The sequence below is a fragment of the Nicotiana tabacum genome, chromosome 4 (genome assembly GCF_000715075.1).
Source record: "Nicotiana tabacum cultivar K326 chromosome 4, ASM71507v2, whole genome shotgun sequence".
In the NCBI taxonomy this organism is placed as follows: Eukaryota; Viridiplantae; Streptophyta; class Magnoliopsida; order Solanales; family Solanaceae; genus Nicotiana; species Nicotiana tabacum.
The window spans coordinates 10787601-10799196 of record NC_134083.1 but is presented as its reverse complement, the minus strand read 5'-3'; the positions used below and the strand labels follow the sequence as shown (position 1 = coordinate 10799196).

Here is an 11596-nt window from a genome sequence, read left to right as displayed (position 1 = left end):
ATACAGATTCGATCTCATTTTCCTCTAGATCGTTCCCTTTGATGGCACATGTGTAAGAGGTGACATGTTCGTTGGGGTCGGTATGTCCATTATATTTAGGAATCTCGGGCATGCGAAACTGCTTTGGGATCGGTTTAGGAGCCGCGCTCGGGGGGAAAGGCTTTTGTATGATTTTTTTTGGAATCTAAGCCCTTCAATATCGGTGGTGCCCTCAGGATCTGATCTACCCTGGAGTTATATGTTTTCACTTTTTTGTCGTTTGCCTCGATCCTCCTTTCTCATAACTCTATTCGTTTTGTTAGTTCTTCGAGCATCTTAACAATTTCGGGATTACTCCCCGATTCTTGCTCATTTGACCTAACTATAGCTCCGTTTTGTGGGTGACTTCTTGGGGTGGACTGGGCTCGAGTCTGGTCGGTGCTTGGGTTTGGCTCTGCAACTGGGATATTGCTACTTGTTGAGCTTGCAACATCTACAAGATCATACGCAAACTGATTCTGTTTTCCTCAGTGTTTTGGGTATTTTGAGCTGCATAGCGAGTTCCACCATGAATGCTATTTTCAGGGTCGGAACGTTGGTTCGCCTCGATGGCCGCATGTGAATTGATGTCTATTGGCTCTTCGACCCGAGTTCCAACGGGATCGACGAGTGGCCTTCCGGACCCGGGGGTTAAGTTGTTGTTTTCATCTTGAAGGCGAGCTTCGTTGTCGATAGGTAGGGCCATTAATTGAGAATTCGTCGTTTCCAATCTGAAATCAAAGATACTTTCAAGAGCAATTGTAAAATGGTGTGTTATGTAGAGATTCGTACCAAACAACCACTGTTAGCCTTAGCCCCACGGTGGGTGCCAAACTGTTTACCCGAAAAACGGATAGAGTTGAATTTATACGCAATTCTAAGGATACGTGGTACAACTTGGTACAAATCGAAAAGTAAGTAGAAATATATCGAATATTGACTTGTAAAGAATGAAATACGAACCAATATTGAATTAGAAAGCGATTTTATAAACTAGCAAGATGAATCAATGTATAAAGCTCACAAGAGGATAATCACTACTGTATTTTTCTATCAATAGTAATATCTGAATATACGAGTGTATGTATGCCTGAATGTTGGATCCTTATAGAAATAATAGCCATCCCTCTTATAGTGGATGGATTCTACTTTGGATATAATTAAAAATACATAGTGGGGACCTATGATAAAATAGCTTTTCCCAAATTCCCGCCGAGATTCTCTCTCCTGAGTACGTCTGTAACCACTCTTGTCCCATGGCTCGATCTTGATCGGACTTGGTATTGGTTGGTTTCCAGATTTAGAGCCCGATATTGACTCGGGCTCGATATTGACTTGGGGCCCGGTATTGACTTGGGCTCGGTATTGGTCGGTCTCTGACTCTAAAGCTCGATAACGCCGCTTCGCATCATAGTTCGATTTGGATTCGAGCTCGGTAATGACTTCGAGTTCGGTATTTGATCGGTCTCAGAAATTTGAGCTCGGTAACCTGGTTTCGGATCTCATACCTGATATTACGAGGATGACCTTCGCTCCATCATGTTCCAATCTTGACTAATCATATGAAGGTCGAAATCGGTTTTGACCGCATACACATATTATTTTCATTCATAGGTTTTTAGTTGTGCAATTACTATGTCTAGCTCTTTGGTTTTTCTATTTGTTGTTGTAATTTTTCATTACATAGTTAATTGCCTCCCTAATTTTAATTGCCACCCTTGTTTTAGGCGGCTAACTAGACAAACAACTTCGCACCGCTAAATAACACTCTGCTGTCTATTCTTGAGCAAATTATATACGCACTTCAGCCTGGGTCTCAAAGGGAGAACTAACAGGAAATTCCTTATCTTTCAAAAAGGAGTCAAACTTCTCAATTTTTTATTCTTGATTGGGGACCTTGAAACATCTACCTAGGCAATTCTTGTAGTTACAGCATATGGCCATATGCAGCTTCCACTAAAGCAACAGCTTCGTGCATATTGCTACTTATAACATACGAGGATCTAACTTCATCTCATTAATCGGATCTTAAACTGATTTAGAATTCTGGTTATCATTTGCAAACTGCAAATTCAGTTCAAGTATAAGCAATTTCCATAAAGGTTTTTCCATTTCAAGGCGTCGAATTTGAGACTACAATTTAAGATTCGTTTACTCCTGCCCCATTGTCATTCCGAATTTCCAGTCTCATAGGCTCCAGTGGCACAACCGATGAAGAACCTTTACAATAGTAATTCGGAATAAGTCAAAATTTCGCACCATATATGATCCCTTCCTGCTTCTACCTACCAATTAGCAATTCTATTTCCTATTTCATCAGAAAGGAAAGAGAAGAAAATCCATAAGGTGCAACTAAGCATAGCAATTTGAGCCCAAACCCATTCGACCCGTCCAACCCGTCCAAGGTTGGGTTGTTCATTGACCCGAACTCAGCCCATCTTGACCCAAACTCATTTCAGTCCATCTAAAGTTCGACTGATTTTTAGCCGAAATTGATTCATGAGTAACTTTGCTAAAATATCTTTAAATATTTTTTTATTTGATATGTTATACATGACCATAACAAAAGAAAAAAAGTCTCATTTGATAATTAAACAATAGATAAGAAAATAATACACATTAATTAAAGATTGTTAAGAGTTGGACGGGTTGGGCTATGACCCAAATTTTAGCTCAATTTGACCCAGCTCATCTCGGCCCAAGTTACTTTTGTACGCCTATTTGTTGAGTCAACCCATTTCCCAAAATTCGCCTAACCCGCCCATTTGACACCCCTGGTACCAACTGTTATTGAAATGTACAAAGATTCCTTCTTGATCAATACTATCTTAGTAGTAGGTAACCGAAAACGACATAGGTCTTATGGGGTATGTCTATTAGGACGTTTAACCTGGAACAATACCTTCCTTCCAATATCTACCATTATCCCTCCGCCCCAATCACATTTCCAACAATTGAATTATTATAAGACCTGGCGCAATATCATTATAAAATTAAGTTTCATTTCATTTCTTTTTCTGAATATATCTTGGCTTAAAATGATATAGTTCGCTAAATGTGTGTCCACTGATCCACCAAATTTGGGGTCAAGCACCAAAGAATACATTGATTAAGCAGAGTTCAAGTGGAAGAGAATTATGCAGAGCCATTGCACTTTGGACCATACCTCTCAACCCTCTCATCAATCCAAGCTCTCATATCAGCTAAAACAAGATTGGCTGCATCATCAGGCTCACCTTGAATCAAAGAATGATACATTCCATCATAAAGCTTGAGGGATTTGTCCGTGCTGCTTGCCTTCTCGTACAACAATTCCGAGCCTGTAGGGCAAGTAACACCATCAGAAGTCCCATGCACTGTCAAAAATGGAGCAGTGACCTTGTGGAAATTGTTCTGGACGTATTCACACTGCCTGGCTATCTCCCTCATAGTTCCCACTCTTGGCTTCCCGGTATATCTCCGTGGATTGCTTGCGATTATTTTCAGTTTCTCAGTGTCTCTTATAGCCTTGCCCACCATTTTGTTGTCTGGCATTGCCGCCCATGTATCAGCGAATCCAAATAGCAGTCCATACATGAATAAGTGTACCTACATGTTAAACAGTAAAGGTGATTGGTACTCCCTCCTCCAAAAACTATAATCCCCTTCATATCCGAAGAGTTAAATGAAGAAATTTTAGTCATGATTTTCAAATATCACATGTTATCATTTAACATAAGAACTTTCTAGAATCCAAATTCTATTCTCAAAATGTTTAATATGTATAATTCAAGACTGACAAATTGATCAAAGTGGCCAAAGCGAAAAGCAGGTATAATGTAACATGATGGTAGTAGGTACACACCATGAAAAGAGAGAAATGAGAACTCTAAAGAGGATCAAGTCGTCTAATCTGAAACATTTTGCGAGAAATATGGGAGCCTCACAACGGCAGGCCCAGGAATACCTTCTAAAAAACAAAAAGAAATATGGAAATAAGTTCTTCTTTCTATTTCTAAAGAGACATAGATGATGGTTTTGCTTAAGAGTGAAAATTGTTTTTTTCCGGGGGGTGGGGATTAATAAAAAACAGAATTTGTTACCTTATTCTTATACTACTTTTTATGTCTGTTACTTGCAGAAAGATTGATATCTTTCTAATTTAGAAAATATTTAATTTTTACATTTTTATCTAGCCATTACCAACATGTTCTCATGAGAATTAACACATGATCTCATCAGAAGTTCTACTAAATACAAAAATAACTACTTTAGTATCTGTGTCAATTTTTTTTCCTTTATAAACTCCCGAAAAATAGTTGCTCTTAGATTAGTCTCTCCCGAAAAAAAAATTTCCTTTATAAACTACTTCATAAATTAGTCTCTCTTAGATCAGTATTTCTAGAGAAGCTCATGTTTTTATATTACTCTATCACTCACTTGAATTTCAAAATGCTTTATCCATTTCAAAGCGGATAAAGCATTTTGAAAAAAAACAATTTCAAAAAAAAAGAAACAATTTCAAAATGCTTTATCCTCTTTGAAGTGGATTCTAACCAGTCACAACAAAATTTTGGTCCGATGCTCTAACTAGCTGAGCTACGTGAACCTCCGTCATAAAGTTTGTTATATTGAACAAATTGACCCTAACCTAAGGGAGAAGCAATTTTGGGTCCACGCGCAAAGCTCATTAAAATCTAACATCGAATCGAAAATTTTCTGGATTACTATGTAGAATAAATCATCATAGTATGAGCAGACAAGAATTACTTTATTTACTCGTACTGATTATATAGCAACAAAAATATGCTGCAACACGGCAAAATACACATCCTTCTAAGCAAATCAACCCAAAACTACTGACAAACAATTAAACAGAAGAGTAATCAAAACTAACCTTAGAAGGTTTCATAGGCTCAGGAATGACAAAAAGCGGGGCAGAGAAGATCAATCCGGTCCAAGTATCCGGCTCCGACTGGAAGTACATAAGCAAAGTAGCTAACCCACCCATAGATTCTCCGAACAAAAACGCCGGCAAATGCTTATACTCATCACTATTCCTCACGCTCTTAAAATAGTACAAGGAAGCAGCAGCAGTCTTCTCCAAATCTCCCATGTAACATCGGATCCCATCGGACCGGCCATGTCCGAGCAGATCAGCAGCAAAAACAGCATAACCCCAATTAGCGTAGTTAATACATATCTTCTGAAAAAGCCAACCGGTATCGGAACCGTAGCCATGGGTCATGTAAACAGTGCCCTTAGGGGATATATTTGGGTCAAGTGGGAGAAATGATTGAGTGAAGAGCTTGCCGTTGGGTGTTTCGAAGTAAGATTTTGAGTTGCGTACGCCTTCAGAGGCATAGTACTCTTCCTCCGGCATGTCGCCCCAAAAGTTAGCTGTGGTTGCGGGCACGTCTGACGCCATTTTCCGGTGGCTTTGAACGGCGGACGTGGAGTTGTTGGGCGGGTAATCGGATTTGGTATGAAATTTATGTAGTGATTGGGGTTTTTATATAATGGTAGTTATGTATAAATTCGTTTTTCAACTAAAATGGTATTTTAAATAATTTTACACATGAAGTTGGCGTCTCAATGATATAGGAAGCTGTTTCACCAACCATCTATTTTTCTTTTCTTTTCGGTTAGTTTCAACAGAAAATTGAGTTTGTGGGCCCAGCTTAGGGGGTTGGTGAAGGGAGTAGGTGAGCAAACTAATCTTCTTCTAACTCAGTTAATGTGAGATATATTTAATTAAAATCAATCTCTCTTTCAAATAGATTAGATATTCTTTTCCTAAATTAGTTGGGATAAATTCGATTTTTCGAGCAAAAACTTAGGAAAAGGTTTTGGGTGAAAATCATTTACATTCGCCAAGTTTATTTTAAAAATCAAACTCATCCTCCAACTTTAAACAATTATCATTTTACTCCTCATATCAAAGGTGACTTCTTAAAATGCCTATTTTACCGTCTACAACTTTTATCTCTTATTTTTAATCTTTAATATAATGATTTTTTTATTTTAATTTATGTTATCGACTTACCTATAGATAAATTAAAAAAACTTTTTTGAAACTAAAAAAAGTGAGAAGTAGTAGTCAAGCAAATAAGTTAATGATGTTCAATAGTGAAGTAAATGAGAAAAATTATAATAAATAATTTACTTGTATCCGTAATTTTTTCTAATAGCAATCAAAACTCAATCTATTTACAAAATTGAGAATAAAAGAGAGTGAAAAGTTTATAAATTATACAATGCAGGAAATAAAAAAAAGGACAAAAAATAGAGGTAAGTTTTATAATAAATTTGCAAAAATTATCTATTTACACTTTACATGAACTTTAATTATAATTAGAAAAATATCTAGTAATAATAATCAAAACTCAAAAATTTATATACACATAGAGAATAATAAAAATAGTTGAACCTAAAATCTCACACACACACCGACATACGTTATATGTATTTAAATATACATAATATTAAAATAATAACAATAATAAAGTAGCAATATATTTTGTAATAAATTCATAATATAATTATTTTATTTATAATGTTAGTGAACTTAGATTAAATTATATAATAGATATAATATTTTAACTTATGAATAAATACATGCATTGAAAATATCTAAATAATATAAAATAAAATAAAAAGATATTACATATATGGAGAGTTGAAAATGTCAAGGGTAAAATAGATATTGTGTAGGATAAAAGGATGAAAATGACAATTGTTTAAAATTGAAGGATGAATTTAATTTTTAGAGGTAAACGATTTTCACCCAAAAGTTTTTTATTATAGAAATTATAAAGTAGTAAAATTACTTATACTATCAATATGTTAGTAGCTTTATATGTACTTTCGTTTTATTATTTCTTAATTAGAATAGAAGCTTCTATACTAAATGAAGTTTCAACAGGTCAATATTATACAGAGTAAAATATAATGTTCAAGTTTACATAAAGTTTTCAAGTAGAACATATTTAAAAATGATATCAACGAACTGTGTACAAGATTAAAAAAAAATACATTTGTCTCTTGACAATAAGGGGAGTTATTTTTTAACCTGAATTTTGTCTCTTGCATTTTTTGTCTCTTGTCCTAAAGGTACCTTTGGGATTAAGCATAGTGGAGTCCTCTTAACTTGGTCCTCTCTCTCATTTTACTTTTTGGGTTTTGGCTGTTGAAATAAGAGGAGAGTTTTCACATTCCTCTTCGAAACAAATTTTCTTAAACAACAACAGCAACATACCCAGTAATATCCTATACCGTGAGATCTGAGAGGGTAGTGTGTACGCAGACCTTACCCCTAACTTGTGAGAATAGAGAGGTTGTTTCCAATAGACCCCCGGCTCAGAAAAGTATAAGCACCACATTAATGAAAATATAGATAAGAAGAGACAGTATCAAAAAGTTATATAAAAGCAAAATAAAAACAATAATATAGTAAGATAATCAACAATGAAAAAAAAACCGTCAATAGTGAACACTACCTATTACCTAACTATATGCAATGGAATCATAAACACGTTTCTAGCACGAAATTATGGAAAGTTAGTAGGTGAGGAGTATAAATCAATATATTATATATTGTGGCAATTTGAAAGATCAGATTGAATGATCTGTAACATTGGGAATTTTATAGAACTACTGGAATCATGTAACACACGAAAAACTGGAGCGTGCAACCTACAAATTATTTACTAGAGATGGTAATGTGTGAATGCAGATCCAGCAAGTCAACAGCCCGCAGTTAGAAGTTAGAACATTAATATGTTTTTTATACATACGAAAGGTTGGTGAAACACATATAAGGAAAGGGATCCCAAATTCTGTTTAAACATATTCATGCTCGTGGGGGGGGGGGGGTATGTTTTTTTTCCTAAAAAAAATTAAATAGAAATGTCCCTGTTTCGTTGAAGCAAAGAATGGAATCAAATGGCCCTTGTAATTAATTACACTATTTACACCACTAACTACCTAACCAACTAACCCAGCTAACTTCCTCACACGAGCTACACATGTCATGTGACACCCTCACTCTCAATACTCCCCCTCAAGCTGGAGGTGCAAATACATTTAGCATTTAGCTTCCCCGGCTTGGATATTAGGTATTCATGTTGTTGCCTTGGTAATGCCTTGGTTAACACATGCTAGTTGATCCCTTGAACACACATGCACAGTCTTGATTACTCTCTACTATATGTTTTCTCTAATAAAGTGACAATCAATCTAGATATGCTTGGTTTTCTCATGATACACAGAATTGATTGTTATTTGCAAAGCTGCCTTCCTATCACTATGTACATTTATTGGTAATTCCACTTCTCCTCCAAGCTCCTTAAACAAACTTATCAACATACTAATTCTGATACAACTCATTGTACTCTGCTTCTGCAAAGCTCTTTGATACAGTGTTTTGCTTCTTGGATTTCTATGGTATCAGTGACTCCCCATATTGCAAAATGAATTATGTCACTGACCTTCTAGTATTTGGGCATGAAGCCCAATCAGAGTCATAGAAAGTAGTCAACTTATTTCCTCTCTTGTTATTCATCAAAACTCCAAGTCTTAGTTCTCTCTTCACGTATCTTACTATCCTTAATGTTGCTTACCAATGTGATTGCTTTGGCTCTTGCAAAAATTGACTAAGTGCCTGAACTGATAATGCAATGTCCAGTCTGGTCAAAGTCAAATACAACAACTACCCTATGAGTCTTTGGTATTTTTCTTTGTCCGCCAATGGCTCATCAGCTTGAAATCATGTTAATGTATCCAACTGTCTAGTAGTGAACTTCTGATTACTGCTAAGAGGAGTCCATCTTGGTTTTCCAACACTCAAGCTCTAGTGCATATTTTCTTTGGTTCATCAGTATTCCCTTGAGTGATCTAGAGAATTCAATTCCTCGGAAATACCTTAGTTCCCCTAGGTCTTTAATTTTGAATGACTTATGCAGCTTCATCTTTGTATCTTGAATCATGTGCAGGCTATTGCCTGTAACCAGTATGTCATCTACATACAATGTTGCTTCCCTACTTCCTTGTAAACAACGAGTAGTCCAAACAACTTTGAGTGAACCCCTATTGGATCAATGCTTCAGTTAGCTTCACATTCCATTGTCCACTTGCCTGCTTTAGTCCACACAGGTATTTGACTAGCCTGCAGACCATCACTTTAGTCTCCTCCTGGTTGGCAAAGCCTTCAGGTAGATCCATATTCACTTCATCATACAAGTTTCCTTGAAGAAAGACATTATAGACATCCATTTGATGGACCTTCAGTTGTAACAACATAGATAATAGCTCTAACAGTCATTATCTTCACCACTGGGGAGAAGGTTTTATGATAGTCGAGCCCCTACCTTTGGTTGTAACCTTTGCCACAAGCCTAGCCTTGTACCATTCAACATTACCATCTGTTTTGTACACCCATTTACAGATTGTTGGCTTCTTTCCTATTAGTAGTTGCATCAGTTCCCAGGTTTTATTATCTTCAAGAGCTTAGATCTCAGCTCTCATAGTTTCAATCCATCTCTTGTCTTGTGATGCTTCATGAAATGATCTTGGTTCAGTTACTACAGAGAAAGCTTGCAAGTAAGTCTTATAATCTGGCTTCAGTTGGAATAACACACTGAATTGCTAACGGAATGAGGTTGCTGATTTGAGGTAGTGATATAGTCTGTCATCCAAATTGGTACTCTCTTGTCTCTGCTGGATTTCCTGACCTCTTGTAAAGGTGGTGGATTCATCTGTAATGGACTAGTTGTGTCAGCACCATTTGGAACGACTTCAGAAGTATCATGTGGCTGAACTGGTGCTGCAGGTGTTGGATCTTCATAGACCATATCTGGGCATGTTGTGTATGGAATATCCATTTTCATTGGTGGTACTCTCTCTTGTGCTACATCATTGTCTACTATTGAATCCATAAGGTCCATTTCTGCCTCTTGTACAAGTTTAGGTTGCTCCAAACTCCCGGCATCTAAAAACATGTTATCTATGTGTGGCTTCTCAAGTCTGAATGAGAATGTATTATCAATGAATGTGACATCTCCATTGGTAAAGAAACTGTGCTTGGACAAATCATATAGGATGTAACCCTTTATAACAGTTGAGTATCCCATGAAAGTTGTTGCAATTACTCTAGCTTTAAATTTGTTGTGTACATTCATCCTCTTGGCATAGCAAAGGCATCCCGGTGTCCTCATATGGTCAAGAGAAGGTCTCTTCATGTGAAATATTTCAAATGGACTTTTACCTCCCAATACAGTAGACGATAATCTGTTAATGATAAACACAGTTGTTAGATTGTAGTGAACCCAAAACTTGATTGGAATCATTGAAACCTTAATGATCTAGCAATTTCAAGGACATACCTATTTTTCCTTTTAGTAATCCCATTTTGCTGAGGTGTATCTACACATGTTCTTTGGTGAATAATTTCAAAAGATTGGAACAATGAGTTGCACTCATTATTAACAAATTATGTCCCATTATCAGTTCTTATTATCTTGATGCATCTGTCAAACTGTGTTTTTACAAGTTGAATAAAACTTCTCAAAACCACAACTACATCACTTTTCAGTTTCAACAAATACAACCAACATATCCGGGAATGATCATCCATAATAGTAACAGATTTTTTCTACCATCATATGTTTGTACACCATATGGTCCACATACATGAACATGTATCAAATGAAAGATTACTTCTGCTCTACTAGTGCTAAAATTAAATGGCAGTCTAGTATACCTAGCTAAGAGACATACAGAACAATCTTCTAATTCTCTCTTACAATCATCATATCCTAAGGAAACTGTTTGTTTTATTGTTTCTATTGAGGCATGCCTAGGCCTTTTGTGCAACAACTTTATATCCAGTTTTTCTGTTCTAGCAGACAATCCAGATGTTTTATTCTTCATTCTTTCTTCTTTGAGATAGCAGGTAGAGACCATCATCCTCCCTACCAATTGCTTTCACATCCCCATTGTAGAGGTCCTGGAACATAAAGAAATCAGGGAAAAAGCAAACTGAGCAATTCAATGCTCTTGTAATTTTTGCTACAGATAGCAGATTGTACTTAAAGTCAGGGATATATAGGACATTGTCTATTGTCCCTGCTTGTCCCACTCTACACGATCCTATATGTGTTACCTTTGCAACACCTCCATTAGGCAAATGAACTTTTCTGGTCTTATTTTTGTTTACTTCTTGTTTCTTATCCAGCATATTAATATCTGAGACCATATAATTTGTTGCACCACTATCAACTATCCAATCTTTTTCTCTGTCACCTACTAAAAAGGCATTAATACTACCTGAACTACCTCCCATGTTTGCTGAGGTTTCATACATGTTCTCCTTGTTGAGCAACTTCAAGTTCTGATTGAATTGTCTTAAGTGAAGTGTGGTGCATTATATGTTTTTGATATTTAGCAACTATGTTCTTGTTTGTTCCCGCTTCTTGTGACTTGTGTTCTTCAATAATGGCATTGTTAGCCATGTTACCCCCAAACCTCTTCGTGTACTTGAAGTCTACCGGATAACCAATCAACTTGAATAGGAATGGCAATGGGGCGGGGCAGGACAGTT

At 36.3% G+C, this 11596-nt stretch overlaps 2 protein-coding genes across 2 annotated transcripts; both read right to left on the bottom strand.

Annotated features, from left to right (window-relative positions):
• Positions 1-2977: 2977 nt before the first annotated feature.
• Positions 2978-5594, bottom strand: LOC107792922 (caffeoylshikimate esterase). Its single transcript, XM_016615183.2, has 2 exons — positions 4895-5594; positions 2978-3606 (listed from the first exon to the last, which is right to left on the bottom strand). Exons 1-2 carry the CDS (start codon positions 5423-5425, stop codon positions 3154-3156), a joined length of 984 nt encoding a protein of 327 aa, XP_016470669.1. The 5' UTR covers positions 5426-5594; the 3' UTR covers positions 2978-3153.
• Positions 5595-9084: 3490 nt separating this feature from the next.
• On the bottom strand, positions 9085-11338 carry LOC142179795 (uncharacterized). The gene is made up of 5 exons (XM_075250671.1): positions 11159-11338; positions 10957-11002; positions 10380-10419; positions 9636-10284; positions 9085-9279 (listed from the first exon to the last, which is right to left on the bottom strand). The coding sequence occupies exons 1-5, from the start codon at positions 11336-11338 to the stop codon at positions 9085-9087; spliced, it is 1110 nt and encodes a 369-aa protein (XP_075106772.1).
• Positions 11339-11596: the final 258 nt, after the last annotated feature.

Excerpts from the sequence above, each read along its gene's own strand:
- LOC107792922 (XM_016615183.2), bottom strand. The coding sequence starts at position 5,425 with ATGGCGTCAGACGTGCCCGCAACCACAGCTAACTTTTGGGGCGACATG. Across the intron at positions 3,607-4,894 it reads AGCCTATGAAACCTTCTAAG|GTACACTTATTCATGTATGG; the intron begins GTTAGTTTTGAT and ends TTTAACATGTAG.
- LOC142179795 (XM_075250671.1), bottom strand. The coding sequence starts at position 11,338 with ATGGGAGGTAGTTCAGGTAGTATTAATGCCTTTTTAGTAGGTGACAGA. Across the intron at positions 11,003-11,158 it reads CTAATGGAGGTGTTGCAAAG|GACCTCTACAATGGGGATGT; the intron begins GTAACACATATA and ends TTTATGTTCCAG. Across the intron at positions 9,280-9,635 it reads CTCATTCCGTTAGCAATTCA|GTCCATCAAATGGATGTCTA; the intron begins GTGTGTTATTCC and ends TTACAACTGAAG.